Source organism: Pelodiscus sinensis, chromosome 1 (assembly GCF_049634645.1).
Source record: "Pelodiscus sinensis isolate JC-2024 chromosome 1, ASM4963464v1, whole genome shotgun sequence".
Classification (NCBI taxonomy): domain Eukaryota; kingdom Metazoa; phylum Chordata; order Testudines; family Trionychidae; genus Pelodiscus; species Pelodiscus sinensis.
This window is the reverse complement of record NC_134711.1, coordinates 2348059-2366310: the sequence shown is the minus strand read 5'-3', so window position 1 is coordinate 2366310 and position 18252 is coordinate 2348059. Positions and strand designations below refer to the sequence as shown.

General features: G+C 55.8%; 1 protein-coding gene across 1 annotated transcript; it reads right to left on the bottom strand.

Moving 5' to 3' along the window:
- Window positions 1-591: 591 nt before the first annotated feature.
- LOC142827974 (interferon-induced protein with tetratricopeptide repeats 5-like) lies at window positions 592-9827 on the bottom strand. Its single transcript, XM_075924768.1, has 2 exons — window positions 9663-9827; window positions 592-3417 (listed from the first exon to the last, which is right to left on the bottom strand). Exons 1-2 carry the CDS (start codon window positions 9665-9667, stop codon window positions 2070-2072), a joined length of 1353 nt encoding a protein of 450 aa, XP_075780883.1. The 5' UTR covers window positions 9668-9827; the 3' UTR covers window positions 592-2069.
- Between the last annotated feature and the right edge of the window lie 8425 nt (window positions 9828-18252).

Here is an 18252-nt window from a genome sequence, read left to right as displayed (position 1 = left end):
AAATCCGCCTGGTGGTGGTTACACAAGCAGCACTCGAAGGGGACCTGACGTTATCCGAATGGAGGCTCCGCTGGTACGTGCAGCTGGAATAGCGCTGGCCCGTATCCAGATGGGTACAGGCACTGGGCCCCAGCTGACAGCTACAGCCACACAGAGTCCATGAAGGGGAGAGGGCCAAAGGGAAAGAAGGACCCGGCTCGCAGAGCCAGCGGGGAGATGCCAACGCTGGACGTCGACAGGGTGGACAGGCCAGTGAGAGAGTCAAGGGCCCAAGGCTGGGCCTCAGTGGGGCAGAGCTAAGGGGAGAGGAGCTGGAAGCTGGGGCAGCACAGACCAAGCACACCAAGGGGGCACCAGGGCCAAGCTACAGCAAAGAGCTGAGGGGCTACAGCTGTTCCACGCAACACTTGGGGGCTCCCAGCAAACCAGGGAAGAGACCACTTGGGAAAACTTCCTCCCTAAAACCTCAAGGGCACCTCAAGCTCCTTTCCCCCAAAGAGCTTGAAAAAAGAAAAGAGAAAACAAGCTGCCGTCTGTGGAAGCTGACTCCTTAGGCAGACAGACTTCCCAGGACACAAAAATGAACCGATACCGATTAATTAGACAAGAGAAAACAAGCTTTTATTATCAAAACAAAACTGCAATTGCGAGCATAGTTGAGGTGGCAAGATGGTAAGAGCCACCAAATTGATACACTCAGACAAAATTCTCTGGGTTTGGAAGCTTCATTGCAAAAGAGGAAAAACACTGTTAAACAAAGAAAAAAACATGGTTAATAGCACAGACCTCAGTTCCAAATTCCCAAACCAGAATACAATAAAACCTGACGGACTAGCTAAACTTTTCCTTACATACACATGTAAGAAGTCCTTCTTGGGGACAGAAGTGTCTTTCTGTCTCCCTTAGTACCTGGAGAAACTGTTCTGACTCAGACAAAGGAGGGAAAAGATAAAACTTCCTTTGTTCCAGTTTGAAATCCCTCCTGCATTACTATCGGCTGACCATAGACCTGGCTAGGTATGCCCCTTAGCCATGAGGCTGCTGGTCAATTCTCCTGGTTATGACAGGCGCTAAGGACTCTTATACACTTCTAATCAGTAGCTCTGTTGGGGTGCGTCTACACAGCACCTGAAACCCGAAACTCAGAATAAGAAACGCAAATTATGTAGCTTGTTTTGAAAGTATTTCGAAATTGCTTATGTGTGTGGGTCTGTGTTCGTGTGTTCGTGTGTGAGTGTGAGTATGAGTGTGATTGTGAGTGTGTGCACAGGGAGATGTGTTGCAGTCCGACTCTGGCTCCTCGTCTCCCCCCATGGCTTCTCCTGCACTGCCCTCTCCCCCAAGGACCACAGTACTCGAAACTAGAAATAAGATATGCAAATTGCGTAGCTTATTTCGAATCTATTTGGAAATAGTCTGTGTGTGTGTGTCAGTCTGTGTATGTGCATGTGTCAGTCTGTGTATGTGTGTGTGTGTGTGTGTGTGTGAATGAGTATGAGTGTGTGTCTATCTGGGAATGTGAGTGGGGGTGTGTGTACTGCATCAGTGAGGGAACTGTCCGCGTTACTGGCTGCAGGCAGGGTGCACAAAGCCAGAGGCAGATCTCACCGGGGTGCACAGGGAGATGTGTTGCAGAGGGAACACACTGGGGTGGGGGAGGGTCCCAAGGCTGCTACTGCTGGAAGGGTGCCCGGGCGGTGGACCCTCCGCGCTCTGCCACCGAGGCCCGACTGGCTCCTTCTCTCCCCCCACAGCCTCCCCTGCACTGCCCCTCCCCCAAGGACCACCCTGAGGCCTGAGTGACAGGGAGGGGGGAGTAGGCAGACAGGTCAGAATGGCAGGGCGGGGAGGGAGGGAGCAGAGCTTGGGTCGGAGCAGGGGGCAGTGTGGGTGGGGCCCCGGGGAGGAGGATGAGCGGGGGTGGGGCCTTGGGGTGGGGCAGGGGGCAGTGTGGGTGGGGCCCTGGGGAGGAGGCTGAGCAGGGTGGGGCCTTGGAGAGGAGCAGGAGGCAGTGTGAGGGGGCCTCTCCAAATGCAGGAGTCCCGCGCTGCTGGTGGATTCCCCCATTTTCACTGCCTCTCCAGTCTCCAGCTCCGGCCACGAGTGGAGCACTTCTTGTAGTTGGGACTTGTGTTCCGTTCCAGGACATGCTGTATGGCTGCAGCCTCGGTGGTCTGGGAGCGCTGCTGGAATTCGTCTGCCACCTCTCGCAGCCTTCTTCTCAGTGTTTCTTTCTCCCAGATGCTGCCTGCGATGGCAAAACCGGCTTTGTACTTCTCAGCTGCCTCGGGCAGGGACTTCCGTGTGTAGAAGAGGAAGTCCCCAAAGCCAAGGTAGACGGCCTGCTGGCACCTCTTGCTGAGGGTGGACACCTCGCTCAGGAGGTTGAGGTAAATCTCCTCTTGGTACTCAGGTGTCTTTTCTCCGTACATTTCAGCTAGCGCCAGCTTTGCAAACACAGAGGCGGGATCTTTCTGCACAGCCATCTTGAAGGCCTCCGTACCCGCTGCTACGATTTCTTCTCTCCTGTCCGTCTCGGCCGCCGCCAGTTGTTGTTTGTAGCAACGACCCAGGTCATAGTGAGGGAGGTGATAAGTGGGGTCCCGAGAGATTGCTCGCTCTAGAATAGCAATTGCTTTTTCTGGGAACTCAGCTTGAAAGAACTTGGCTGCATTTCTCAGGACCTCGGGGTCCCGGCTATTCCGAACAACATCTTCGACCAGGGCTTCTCCCTGGGGTCTATCCCACGTCTCAAGGATCTTGGCTAAATACATCTTAGCTTCATAGTTTTGCGGCTCTTCCTGGATAATGGCGCTGAACTTCTTTTTGGCTTCTAACTTATATTGAAAATCACGTGAGTGGGTCCAGGAGGCGAAGGCTGCGATTGCCGACCCAGCAAGAAATTCCCCATTGGCTTCGTCTTCTGCCAATGCCCTTTGGAAACACTTTGTGGCCTGTAGGCCGTGGCGGAAGCCGGTTGCCAGGAGAGACCAGCCTTTGTGTGCGTGGACCTCAGGGATCAGAGCTGCGTATGGCGAGCGGCTGTTCAGGGAGCGGCAGATCTGGCTCACCTTGTCCAGGTAACGCTCCACCACGTCGTAATGGGCCAGGTGATAGTAGATCCAGGCGTAGTTCCCGTAAATGACCAGGGCCTGGCGGGGGACGTTACCTGGGTGATCTCTGGCCAGGAACTCTTCAGCTTTCTTAAGGCTTTGCAGAGCGTCCTCATATCGCCCTTGCAGGTGGCAGAGATAAGCCTGCAGGGCCAGGTAGGCGGCCTGGTTCGGGTAGGGAGTGTGGGCAATCCTCAGAGCCACCGTATGGAGGATGTGAGCTGCGTCCACCTTGTCCCTGATTTCAAAGTCCCAGGTGAATTGGCACTGGAGGGCCTGCAGCTTCTCCTTCAGCGGCAGGGAGCTGCAGAGAGAGGGGGAACCAGACACCGTTGAATGAATGAATTTCCCCAGCACACTAAGGTCGTGGGGTGGGGACCAGGGAGGGACGAGGTCTCTGTCTGCTTAAGAGCCAATTGCAAAGTGCAGACCTGGCGCGGAGCTCGGAGGGCCGTGTCTGATGCCCCCTCCGCCGGGCGTGGGGCCTTTGTGGATGGGCTTCCCCCAACCTCTGTGGAATCCACTTAGCACTTCCTGTGTCCCACAAAGCCCCCCTGCAAAGCGACCCGACTCCCTGCAGCCCAGGCAGTGTGTGGTGAGCTCCGCGCGGGTAGTCGGGAGAATTTCTCCTGGGGAAGGAACCGCTTACAAGGGTGACAGTGAAGTGACTGGTTTCAATGCCCCTCCACCCCAGAGCTGGAGATGGGAACATTGCACGTTTTTTGGCTGTACCTCGGTTGGTTGTGCCATTCGTCGTTAGGGCTGAAGCTAGAATATCTGACACTCTGTAATATCAGATGCATGTTCATCAAAGCCAAAATGTACCCCAGGAACAGGGTTCCTTCTAAGATTTTCCAGCCAGGAGCACAGTGCGTTTTGGCTTGTGCACCAATATTGAGGTCATGGGCGCTGGTTTGGACGTTTGCCACCGTGGCACCCAAGTTTTTCACACAGAGACGTTCCCGGCCAGCAGTGCAGAAACTCCACCCTGCCTCCCACCATGTGGCAGGTCCTGTTCCCGGCCCCAGCCGCCAGAACAGCCCCCAGCCCCTTCCCGCCCTCGTGGAGGCCCCCGCCACCAGTCATGGCAGGTCCCAGCCCCCCTACCTCAGCGGATCCCTCACCACACCGTCTCAGCTGTCCCCTCCTGCCGGAGCACCCAGCTGCTGTACAAGTGGAGGTGGCGGGGGAAGAATGTTTTGTGCGCGGTGGCGCAGGGGCCCACCTTAGCGGGAGCTGTGACCTGGAGGTTCATTTTGGCTTGTGTGTCAAGCGAGGAGGCTTTAAACTGGGCTTGGTGGGGGCGGGTGACCAGAGCCCCCAGGTACGTCATAAACACGGAGAGCTGGAGGCCAGGTCACAAGCTGGTGGGAGCAGGGGCTGTAATAGCAGGGACCACGGAGACAAGACAGAAGCGGGGGGCAAAATCGAATCAGCGTCTTAGTTGCGTGTATCGTGGGGAAGACGCAGGAAGGATGTGGAAGGCTGCTAAACAAACCCAGCTGCGGCCTCGCTGGCATGGCGGTGAGGTCCATACAAGGCTATTAGCCAGGGGATAAAATGGTGTCCTTGGCCTCTGTTTGTCAGAGGCTGGAGAGGGATGGCAGGAGACAAATCGCTTGATCATTGTCTTCGGTCCATCCTCTCTGGGGCACCTGGTGCTGGCCACTGTCAGCAGACAGGATACTGGGCTAGAAGGACCTTCGGTCTGACCCAATACGGCCGTTCTTACATTCTTATGGCATCATCCCGGCTTGGATAATAGGTGCGACTGGTCACGTGGGTACAGAAGAGTCCAGGTTGCCCAAGGATAGGCAGGGGAAAGGGAGGAACTAACGATACGGCCAAGAACGACCTTGAGCAGGTCACAGCAGGTTATGTAGCGCTGGGTAGAAGGATCAAGGAATCTGAAGCGCAAGTGATGTTCTTGTCCATCCTCCTTATTGAAGGAAAAGATCCATGTAGGGATCGTCGAATTGAGGAAGTCAATGCGTGGTTGCGCAGGTGGTGACGCAGAGAGGGCTTTGGTTTCTTCGATCACGGGACTCTGTTCCGGGCATGAGGATTGTTAGAAAGAGACGGGATCCACCTAACCAAGAGAGGAAGGAGCATCTTCGCGGGCAGGATTGCAAACCTAGTGAGGAGGGCTTTAAAGTAGGTTCGTCAGGGGACGGTGACCAAAACCCTGAGGTAAGTGAGGAAGTCAGATACCGGGAAGAAAGACAAGGAGGAACGAGGAACAAGGGAGGAGCCTGGATTGGGATTCCAGAGAGGATAGAGAGGGGCTGTTCTCAGTAGTGGCAGATGGCAGAAGGAGGAGCAATGGTCTCAAGCTACAGTGGAAGAGATCTAGGTTGGATATTAGGAAAAACGATTTCCCTAGGCGGGTGGGGAAGCGCTGGGCTGGGTTCCCTAGGGCGGGGGTGGAATCTCCACCCCTAGAGGTGTTTAAGTCTCAGCTTGACAGCGACCTGGCTGCGTTGATTTCGTTGGGATTGGTCCTGCCTAGAGCAGGGGGCTGGATAGATGGGCTCCTGAGGTCTCTCCAAGCCCTCGGATTCTATGAGGAGTCCAGCCCTCGGGGCTCAGGGGGGATTTCAGGGGCACGGGGCTGCAGGAGCAGGGAAGGTGGCCAGGAGCCCCGGGGCCCTTTGAACTGCTGGGCCCCAAGGGACCAGTCCTCTCTGCCCCCCGACTGCAGCCGGCACTGACCTCCCCCCCTCACGGCACCTGGTGGACGCACAGATCCGCCCTCCCCCCTACTGCCCCGTGTGCCTGGCTACACACAGACAACCCACCCCCGCACCCTTGTGCCTGGCTACACACAGACACCCACCCCCGCACCCTTGTGCCTGGCTACACACAGACAACCCACCCCCGCACCCTTGTGCCTGTCTACACACAGACACCCCACCCACGCACCACCCTGGCTACACACAGACACCCCAACCCTGCACCCTTGTGCCTGGCTACACACACAGACACCCCCCCCCTGCACCCTTGTGCCTGGCAACACACAGACACCCCACCCCCGCACCCTTGTGCCTGGCTACACACAGACACCCCACCCCCACACCATTGTGCCTGGCTACACACAGACACCCCAACCCCGCACCCTTGTGCCTGGCTACACACAGACACCCCACCCCCACACCATTGTGCCTGGCTACACACAGACACCCCAACCCCGCACCCTTGTGCCTGGCTACACACACAGACACCCCAACCCCACACCCTTGTGCCTGGCTACACACAGACACCCCACCCCCGCACCCTTGTGCCTGGCTACACACAGACACCCCAACCCCACACTCTTGTGCCTGGCTACACACAGACACCCCACCCCCACACCATTGTGCCTGGCTACACACAGACACCCCACCCCCGCACCTTTGTGCCTGGCTACACACACACAGACACCCCACCCTGCACCCCTGTGCCTGGCTACACACAGACACCCCACCCCCGCACCCTTGTGCCTGGCTACACACACACACAGACACCCCACCCCGCACCTCTCTGCCTGGCTACACACATAGACACCCCACCCCCGCACCCTTGTGCCTGGCTACACACACACAGACACCCCACCCCGCACCTCTGTGGCTGGCTACACACACACAGACACCCCACCCCACACCTTTGTGCCTGGCTACACACAGACACCCCACCCCCGCACCTTTGTGGCTGGCTACACACAGACACCCCACCCTGCACACTCGTGGCTGGCTACACACAGACACCCCACCCCGCACCCTTATGCCTGGCTACACACAGACACCCCACCCCGCACACTTGTGCCTGGCTACACACAGACACCCCACCCCCACACCATTGTGCCTGGCTACACACAGACACCCCACCCCCGCACCTTTGTGCCTGGCTACACACACACAGACACCCCACCCTGCACCCCTGTGCCTGGCTACACACAGACACCCCACCCCCGCACCCTTGTGCCTGGCTACACACACACACAGACACCCCACCCCGCACCTCTCTGCCTGGCTACACACATAGACACCCCACCCCCGCACCCTTGTGCCTGGCTACACACACAGACACCCCACCCCCGCACACTTGTGCCTGTCTACACACAGACACCCCAACCCCACACACTTGTGCCTGGCTACACACAGACACCCCACCCCCGCACCTTTGTGCCTGGGTACACACAGACACCCCAACTCTGCACCCTTGTGCCTGGCTACAGACAGACACCCCAACCCCACACACTTGTGGCTGGCTACACACACAGACACCCCACCCCCGCACACTTGTGCCTGGCTACACACAGACACCCCACCCCCGCACCTTTGTGCCTGGCTACACACACAGACAGCCCAACCCCACACACTTGTGGCTGGCCACACACAGACACCCCAACTCTGCACCCTTGTGCCTGGCTACACACATAGACAGCAACCCCCGCACCTTTGTGACTGGCTACACACAGACACCCCACCCCCGCACACTTGTGCCTGGCTACACACAGACACCCCAACCCCGCACCCTTGTGCCTGGCTACACACAGACACCCCACCCCCGCACTCTTGTGCCTGGCTACACACAGACACCCCAACCCCGCACCCGTGTGCCTGGCTACACACACAGACACCCCACCCCCGCACCCTTGTGCCTGGCTACACACACAGACACCCCTGCCCCGCACCCTTGTGCCTGGCTACACACAGACACCCCTCCCCCGCACCCTTGTGCCTGGCTACACACACAGATACCCCACCCCCGCACCCGTGTGCCTGGCTACACACACAGACACCCCACCCCCGCACCCTTGTGCCTGGCTACACACAGACACCCCTCCCCCGCACCCTTGTGCCTGGCTACACACAGACACCCCACCCCCGCACCCTTGTGCCTGGCTACACACACAGACACCCCACTCCTGCACACTTGTGCCTGGCTACACACAGACACCCCAACTCTGCACCCTTGTGCCTGGCTACACACAGACACCCCACCCCCGTACCGTTGTGCCTGGCTACACACAGACACCCCACCCCCGCACCCTTGTGCCTGGCTACACACACAGACACCCCACCCCCGCACACTTGTGCCTGGCTACACACAGACACCCCAACTCTGCCCCCTTGTGCCTGGCTACACACAGACACCCCACCCCCGTACCGTTGTGCCTGGCTACACACACAGACACCCCACTCCCGCACACTTGTGCCTGGCTACACACAGACACCCCAACTCTGCACCCTTGTGCCTGGCTACACACAGACACCCCACCCCCGTACCGTTGTGCCTGGCTACACACAGACACCCCACCCCCGCACCCTTGTGCCTGGCTACACACAGACACCCCACCCCCGCACCCTTGTGCCTGGCTACACACACAGACACCCCAACCCCACACACTTGTGCCTGGCCACACACACAGACACCCCAACCCCACACACTTGTGCCTGGCCACACACAGACACCCCACCCCGCACACTTGTGCCTGGCTACACACACAGACACCCCACCCCCGCACACTTGTGCCTGGCCACACACAGACACCCCACCCCGCACACTTGTGCCTGGCTACACACACAGACACCCCACCCCCGCACACTTGTGCCTGGCTACACACAGACACCCCACCCCGCACACTTGTGCCTGGCTACACACACAGACACCCCACCCCCGCACACTTGTGCCTGGCTACACACAGACACCCCACCCCCGCACACTTGTGCCTGGCCACACACAGACACCCCACCCCGCACACTTGTGCCTGGCTACACACACAGACACCCCACCCCCGCACACTTGTGCCTGGCTACACACAGACACCCCAACTCTGCACCCTTGTGCCCAGTTACAGAGCCTCTTCTCCCCGCCCAGCCCTTTTCTGTCCCCCCACAGGGCCTAGCTGGGCACACAACTCCCCCCCCCCCCCACTTTCCTCTCTGCTCGGTCCCCGCGCTCAGCCGAGGAGTCTGGGCGCCCGGGCCGGGGCTGGCGCCTCCCCAGGTCTGTCCGCTCCGCCGCCCCCCCCATCGCCGGCCGGGCCCGGCTCGCTCCGCTGCTCCCCTCGGAAGCTTGGCCCCGCCCCCCGGGCAGCTGGGGGCTCGGAGCGCGGGGGCAGCTGGTTCCAGCTCCGGGCCGGGCGTTACAGGAATCCCGGGCTCCCGCCGCCTCCTCCCCTCCCCTGCCCCGCCCCGGGCCACAGCGCTGCGGGGCCGGAGAGACCCCGGGTCCTCCCCAGCCAGGGTGCAGGGCAGCGGGGGGGCGGTGACAGGCTGGGGAGATCCCCGCCCCAGACACGTCTGTGTGCAAAACATCGGGGGGGGGGGCTGCCCTGGGGGCTGAGGGGAAAGGGCAGGAATGACAGCCGGGGGGGGGGTAGCCAGAGGGTGCGGGGTGGGGTAGGGGGCCTTTAGCCATCAGGGGTCGGCCTGGGGGGGGGGTACGGGGCCTTTAGCCATCAGGGGTCAGCTGGGGGGGGGTAGGCAGTGGGTGCCAGCTGGGTGAGCCCGGCTAGGGCTGGGAGAGGCAAAGGACCCAGAGATGCACCGCCCCCAGCGCCCCTACCTCATTGTGCACAGCTCGGTGCCAGGGCTCCTCTCTTGGCACTGCAACCTGTCTGTGGTCTGGACTGTCTACTGCCACCCCACGCCCCTTCCCGGGGCGGGAGTGTCAGGAAATGGAGAGTGAGCGGGGTGGGAGTGGAAAGGAAAGTGAAACTCGGCGTCCCGTCCACTGTCCCCCTGCCTGGCGCTGATACAGGACCTGCAGCCCGGGCGCTGATACAGGACCTGGGTGTTGGCCTTATCTCCTCTTGGTGCATAGGCAGGTCCAAGATAAGAAGCATTCCATACACGCCCATGTCACATTACTGAGTTGGAGGGAAGCAGCCAGATCGCTGCTGCACCCCTAGGTGGGGGTGTTGGCCCCAGAAATTGGTGTGGGGGGAGCCATGTGGGGTATTGAATGGGAGATTATTGTTTGTTGATCTTATGTACGCTATTTATGTGAGTGTATAATGTCTGTGTGTGTAGGTAGGAATCTGTAATCTGTGTGGAAGCTGAATATTCCTGTGAATGTGGTTAAGCATTGCTATGGACAGGCTGAGTAGTGAAGCCCTGTGGGACAATGGCCCTTGATGGCCCAAAGACACACCTAAAGCAGGAGGGCGGAGACCCAAGAGCTGCCAGCAGAGAGGCTGAGGACCAGGTGACCTTCTACATACTAGAAGAGGCCAGGAAGGAGTATAAAGAGGCCATGCGGTCGATGCCATTTTGTTCTCAGCTCAGCACTTCATCCCAGAGGCAGCACTGCAGGGATTGAAGAGCCCGGAAGACCTGTGAACCCATCCTGATCGTAGGATGTGCAATAAGAACTTTTAAACCAGCAGCTGCAACATCTCTGCTAGAGCCTGCATCGAGGACTGGGAGATTCGGTGCATGTAACGTACTGTACTTTAATAACCTTACTCTCAGGCTTTTCTTTCTTGTAATAATAAACCTTTAGATATAGATTCTAAAGGATTGGCCCAGCGTGATTTGTGGTAAGGTCCAGAGGGTAAATTGACCACGGATCTGTGGCTGGTTTCTTGGAACCGGACAGAACTTGTTCGGGGTAGGTGGGATTGGGTGCTAGGACCCCCCACCTGTGTATAGGCCCGGGGCCATCTGGGGCATGGATATTGCTGGGGTGTCGGAGGGGTTTTGCTCGTGAGGCTTCAGGCAGGCTGCTGAAGCGCTCTGTGAGACTGGTTTTTGGCCTGTGTGGAGACGTCGCCAGTCGGGGGCTGTAAGGAGCCCCGGATTTGAGCAATTCGCCCTGAGCGGACGCCCTCAGCTGTGCCCAGACACGGCCCGGTCCGTCACAGTGGCGTAGTCGGCAGGATCCACAGATCTTGGTCAATTGAGCTTTGGGATCAGGACCCCACGCTGTCTAAATTTGATTTTTGGTGTTGAGAGTTTGGTTGATTAAAGAGCCGCTGCGATGATCCCGGAATTATATGAGAGTCTGAGCAAAAGTGCTCTGAAGGATTTGTGCTTGGGGAGAGGCATTGCCTTTGGGAAAAGGGCCTCTAAACTAGATCTGGTAGTGCTGTTATTAACCAGAGATGTGGATGAAAAGGAGCAGAAGCAAGCCAAGGAGGCTGCTGAAAGAAGGCGGAAGGCGGATGAAGAAATTGCTAAGAGACAGAAGGAGCTGGATCGGGAACTTGAGATGAGAAAAGCAGAACATGCAGAGAGAAGAGCAGAGCATGCAAAGAAGATGGCCCTAGCCAAGGAGGAAAATGCTAGACTTGACCTCCAGCTTAAGAGACTAAAAGAACAAGAGAGACTGTATTCTCCTGAAGGTTCAATGTATAACTCTGTGGGTATGCGGTGTGCTTATATGATGGCAGACGTATTTTACCCAGCTGATGTGAGAACCTAACCCCAAAGCATGTGTGAATGCAAACCTTTTGTGTTACCTGTAGCTAACAGGGAGGTTTGGGAAGGGGGTGCATGTGGGTATGGAAAGTTTCCTGGAGCTGGTCAGTCTCCCTGTAACCAAGGGGAAAGTGTCTCTACAGGTGAGCCTGTGGGCGAGGGCCCGTCTGATGCCTCAGAGGGGAGGCTGGAATCAGAACCAGGGCAAGAAGAGCCCAGAAATCAGGGAAATGTTTCTCTGGGGCAGCCTGGAGTGGCTGGCCAGAGTGAAGTTTTAGTTGAGGAGCTGGTGGCTGGTGAGGTTTGTGGAATTGAACCTGCACAAGCTGAAGTTGATTTGTGTGAAGAAGCACAGTGTGTGCAAGCTGGCAATTTGGCTGGTGGAAGTAGCAGTGGGGCAGTAAAGGAAGCTGTCCCAGTGGCTAGCTGTATGCCTGAGATTAGCCAGGGGTGTTGGGACAAGGGAGAAGCTGTCTCTGGTTGTCTGGCTGTGTGTGGGGAAGAGTTTCTTCCTGTGTCTGAGGAAGGTGCCCCACAGCCTGTGTTGGCTGAGAGCAGTGTTGTTGTCCCAGAGTTGGGTCTGGATATGGCAAAGGCCCAGGAAGGGGGTGGCCCAAGGTTTGTGTCTGCTGGGGAGAGGGATGAGGTGACTCAAGTAGAGTCAGTCAGTGTTTTACCAGAACCCCAGAGACCGGACAGTGGTGACCCTGATATTGTGCCTGATACTGCTGTGTTGCTGGCAGAGCGACTCTGTGGGAGCAAGGAGACCCCTTAGCCCAGGCACAAGGAGAGAATGAGGGTGTGTTAACTCTGGTGCCTAATGATGGTGTGGACGTTTACAGCCATCTAGAGAGCTGCACAGGGAGTGAAGATGCCTCTAACCCTGTCTCTTGTGGGTCTGTCTGTGTGCCTGAGAGGGGATTGTCAGTGAATCCACCTGAGGGGCCAGAGATGACTCAGGGAGTAAGGGAATTGCAGGAGGAATTGGTTGGGGCTCAGCAGGGCAATGCTACTGCAGAGGCAGGGAAGGGTGAACTGCTGCTTAAGGGAGCTCATAGGGAGGAGAGTCCTGGCAGTGCTTGTGGCAAGCAGTTTGCTGTGACTGAGGGAGGTGACAGGGCCTTGCTGGGAGAAGGCATTCAGGAGAAAGCTCTGCCTGTAAAAGGCAGCAGCTTCTTGTGTGAGGCGCTTGTTGCAGTGCCTGACAGACAGAACTTGTCTGTTAACAGTGACTCCACTGACTTGGGTTTAGGGGAACCCAGTGTGGATGGTGGTGGAGAAGTCTCAGAGGGACTGAGGGTTGTTCCAGATGAGGCAGGAACAGCCAGAGAATTGGAACAGGATTCTTCCCAGGTGAGTGAGGAGAGTGGGAACTTAGTGTCTCAGATTCAGGAGAAGGACTGTGTAGCCAAGTATGCAGAGCAGAACAGCTGTGTGGTCACTCTCCCTAGGATGCAGGAGAGGGCAGTTACGCTCCCCTCTCTGGACACGGTGGACACTCATACTCAATCAGGGAGGTGGATATCTGGTTCCATGTGGAAACAGAGGTTAGAGAGGGACAGAGGAGAGACTTGGGAGTCTACAGCTCACTGCTGTTACCCCACTGAGTGGGGGAAGGGGGAGAATTCCAGGGCCATTGTGAGCCAGGGAGTCACGCCCAGCCAGCCCTTTGTCTTGGTCAGGCCAGAGGTTTCAGGCCTGGAGCCCAGAGGACAAGGGGGAGGGGCAGGACTTGCTTTGGCCAAGAAGATTTGCAGTTTAAACCTGAAGGGCCAAAATTGCAATGGTGTGGGGCCAGAGAAGGGGCCTGACGGAGAATTTCAGTATACACCTGAGATAGGATTGTTCTTGTTACTGATGTTAATTCTTGTAACCAATGTATTATTGTTGCAGAGAATTGTAACGGTATACAGTGTGCATGAGCTTATGAAAATACCATGTAATCTGTCTGGAGATGTACCAAACGACAGACGGTATGTAAGGGGACATTGTGATGTTGCTATTTCGTGGTTAACACTTGTAACTGGTCTTGGAACTTCTTACAGGACAAAAAGGGTTCCAGCCAGAAGTTCCTGTGTAAGGAGGGAAACTGAGGCACGCCACCATTTTGTTGGGGGAGGCCTGTGATGCCCTCAGTGATGTTACTGGCATCACTTCCTGCATCAATTTTGCGCTGGGGGTGTCACATTACTGAGTTGGAAGGAAGCAGCCAGATCGCTGCTGCACCCCTAGGTGGGGGTGTTGGCCCCAGAAATTGGTGTGGGGGGAGCCATGTGGGGTATTGAATGGGAGCTTATTGTTTGTTGATCTTATGTACGCTATTTATGTGAGTGTATAATGTCTGTGTGTGTAGGTAGGAATCTGTAATCTGTGTGGAAGCTGAATATTTCTGTGAATGTGGTTGAGCATGGCTATGGACAGGCTGAGTAGTGAAGCCCTGTGGAACAATGACCCTTGATGGCCCAAAGACACACCTAAAGCAGGAGGGCGGAGACCCAAGAGCTGCCAGCAGAGAGGCTGAGGACCAGGTGACCTGCTACATTCTAGAAGAGGCCAGGAAGGAGTATAAAGAGGCCATGTGGTCGATGCCATTTTGTTCTCAGCTCAGCACTTCATCCCAGAGGCAGCACTGCAGGGATTGAAGAGCCCGGAAGACCTGTGAACCCATCCTGATCGTAGGATGTGCAATAAGAACTTTTAAACCAGCAGCTGCAACATCTCTGCTAGAGCCTGCATCGAGGACTGGGAGATTCGGTGCATGTAACGTACTGTACTTTAATAACCTTACTCTCAGGCTTTTCTTTCTTGTAATAATAAACCTTTAGATATAGATTCTAAAGGATTGGCCCAGCGTGATTTGTGGGTAAGGTCCAGAGGGTAAATTGACCAGGGATCTGTGGCTGGTTTCTTGGAACCGGACAGAACTTGTTCGGGGTAGGTGGGATTGGGTGCTAGGACCCCCCACCTGTGTATAGGCCCGGGGCCATCTGGTGCATGGATATTGCTGGGGTGTCAGAGGGGTTTTGCTCGGGAGGCTTCAGGCAGGCTGCTGAAGTGCTCTGTGGGACTGGTGTGTGGCCTGTGTGGAGAGGTCGCCAGTCGGGTGCTGTAAGGAACCCCGGATTTGAGCAATTCGCCCTGAGCGGACGCACTCAGCTGTGCCCAGACACGGCCCGGTCCGTCACAGCCCATCAGAAGTTCGATAGGTGCAAGGTCCCCTCTTCTCAATGATTTTAAGAGGAGACGTGAATTTATGGTCCCCGCTGTGTAAAATGCCAGGTTTCTTTACTCTAAAGAAGGAACCACACTCAAACTTCGGTTCCTTAGCACCCTGCCGTTTGTCTGTGAAAGTCTTATACTTGCTTGCTTCTGTTCAACCGGTTTTCTCTCATCGTCCTCTTTTGGTGCATCAGGTCTGGACTTTAAGGGTACGTCTAAACTACATGGCTCCGTCGACGGAGCTATGTAGATTTGTTGTTTTGGCAAAGGCAAATGAAGCCGCGATTTAAATGATCGCGGCTTCATTTACATTTACATGGCTGCTGCGCCGAGCCGACAAACAGCTGATCAGCTGTTTGTCCGCTCAGCGCTCTAGTCTGGACGCTCCCCTCCCGACATCAAAGCCCTTTGTCGGCAGCCCCGGAAAACCTCGTCCCACGAGGAATAACGGGGCTGCCGACAAAGGGCTTTGATGTCGGCAGGGGAGCATCCAGACTAGCGCGCTGAGCGGACAAACAGCTGATCAGATGTTTGTCGGCTCAGCGCGGCAGCCATGTAAATGGAAATGAAGCCGTGATCATTTAAATCGCGGCTTCATTTGCCTTTGCCTATGTGTCTAATCTACATGCCTCTGACGACAGAGGCATGTAGTCTAGACACAGCCTAACAGTACAGCAATGTTCAGTTTAGTATTCCCATCTGTTTTCCATGCAGTAACTCTGCGGGTGATCTGTGTGTTGCGGCATGTCGTGTAGCCCTGTATGCTTGCAAGAAATCAGTAGTGAAGGTTATCCATGAGCGCCCTTCCAGTTTAGCCGTTTCCAAACTCTCTTTTAAGCTTCTGTTAAACCTTTCGATTTCCCCATTGGCTCGAGGGTAATACAGCGATGATCTTCTATGTAAAATGTTCCCCTCTGCTAGAAAAGTTTCAAATTCCAGGCAAGTAAATTGACTACCATTATCCGAAACCAGTTCTTTGGGGTTACCGTCCCTGCTAACAACAGTAGAGAGGAACTTACTTACTGTAGCAGAAGAGATTCGTAATGTAAACGCTACTTCAGGCCATTTACTGAAATAGTCTATGAAAGTGATGGCATAACGTCAGTCAATTGGTGCAGTATCTAACGGTCCTACAATGTCAGTTGTAACTTTTTCCCATGCAGAATCAGGAAAAGGAACAGGCTGTAATGGTGGGGTACATGTTACTGCTGTCTTATCATGCATTTGGCAAGTGACACAGAATTTTATGATTGCTTCAGTTTGGGAGTCCATCAGTTTGCAGATCCCGTAGTCGTTGTTTGGTTTTGACAATTCCTTGGTGAGCATCATGTGTCAGGTGTATGAGTTTTGACTGTAATTCTCCTGGCACAAACAGCCAGTGTGTACCTCGTAGCACACCGCCATCAATCAAAGAAAGTTCATCCCGAATTCTAAGATAAGGCAGCAAAACTGAGTCAAGGTTTTTAGGGTTACTGGGCCATCTCTTTGTCAGAAATTCCCATAGCTTGTGTTGAATTGGACATGCCAAACAAGCAGCTTGGAATTGCTCTCTTGTTACTGCAGTAAGAGTGCTTGCAATAAGGGCAACTACTTGATCCTCATCCTCCAGTGAACCATCTGGTGAAGACAAAGGTAGGCGAGAAAGGCAATCAGCTATCACATTTTGGTTTCCAGGCTTCTATTCCAGTTCCTAATTGAAAGAGAGTAGTCTTGCAGACCATCTAGCAATACGATTTCCTGCTCTTCCCAGTCCTTTTGTGGTTAGCAATGTTGTCAAAGGGCTGTGGTCTGTGCGCAACTTGAATGCGCAGCCCCACAGGTAAGCTCTCCATTTTTCAGTAGCCCAGACACAAACAAGTGCGTCTTTTTCAACTGTAGAATATTTTCTCTCAACATCACTCTGGGTATGTGTGACGTAGTGGGGGTACTTGCTGGGCTGTGGTGACCCCTGCTGTCTGGAGCAAGACCCAGCAGGGAAAACCTCACTAGGCCAAGGTAGTGCCAAACTTGTTGAACCAGTGGCCAGACACCCCCCATGGAGAGGAACAAAGGAAGGTGGAATGCTGCCCTGGCTGGGGGGCAGGGCTGGAAGGGGGTTAGTTAGTTCCTGTCTGGAAGGCAGGGAATAAGGAGCTGGGGAGGGGGCTGGGACTCCCCTATCTCAAGGGGGGGCACTGAGGCCTCTTAGCCCCAGTTCCTGTAACCAGATTACATCTGTGCTGCGCTGTGCTGGAGGAGCAATAAACCACCCTTAATTCCACTGGCTGGTGCAGTCTGTTTGTGCCATTTCGGGGTGCAGGAGACGGGGAACCCCCAACGCGCCGTCACAGCCCTCTTGTGATGGGCTGCTCATTTTTGGTGTCTCCCTTTTAGCATCTTTGGTGTAATGGTGGCCGTCTCACTTTTCTCTCTCCCACATTCCTTACTTTTACACCTAACAGGGGGTATGCCTACACTACAATGTTAGTTCGAACTAATGGCCGTTAGTTCAAACTAACATTCGTAGGCGCTACAGAGCGCTTAGTTCGAACTAGGAAAACCTCATTTTACGAGGATTAAGCCTAGTTCGAACTAGCTAGTTCGAATTAAGGGGTGTGTAGCCCCTTAATTCAAACTAGTGGGAGGCTAGCCCTCCCCAGGTTTCCCTGGTGGTCACTCTGGCCAACACCAGGGAAACTCTTCTGCCCCCCTCCCGGCCCTGGACCCCTTAAAGGGGCACGGGCTGGCTACGGTGCCCGTACCAGGTGGAAGCCTGCCAGTACCCAGCCGGCAGACCCTGCACCTGGCACGGCACAGAGCCACCCACCCGATGCCCCCCAGCCCTCCCCCTCTTCCCGGGACCAGGCTGGCAGCTCCCAGGAGCTTGCCCTGGACTGCACAAGGCGGGCACCTTCCTGGGCTAGTGCGGACATCGTGGACCTCGTCCACGACCTCCGCACTAGGCACAGGAAAGGGGCCGTCTAGGGCAGGAGAGCTGCCAGCCTGGCCACCCAGGAGCAGGTGTGCATGAAAATCAAGGGGCTCCACTGAGACCCCCGACCCTGAGCCCTGAGCTTACAATGGCCGTCCTGGGTCAGACCAAAGGTCCATCTAGCCCAGTAGCCTGTCTGCCGACAGTGGCCAACCCTAGGGACCCTGGAGGGGATGGACCGAAAACAGTGACCAAGCCATTTGTCTCGTGCCATCCCTCTCCAGCCTTCCACAAACTTTGGGCAGGGACACCACTCCTACCCCCTGGCTAATACCACTCCATGGACCCAACCTCCATGACTTGATCTCACGTCCCTTTAAACTCTGTTCTAGTTGTAGCCTTCACAGCCTCTTGCAGCAAGGAGTTCCGCAGGTTAACTATTTGCTTTGGGAAGAACAACAACTTTCTCTTACTAGTTTCAAGCCTGCTACCCATTCCTTTCCTTTGGTGTCCTCTAGTCCTTCTTTATGGGAACTCAGGAAGAACTTTTCTGAATGCATCCTCTCCACCCAACCCCTGCTTTTAGAGACCTCTATCCTGTCCC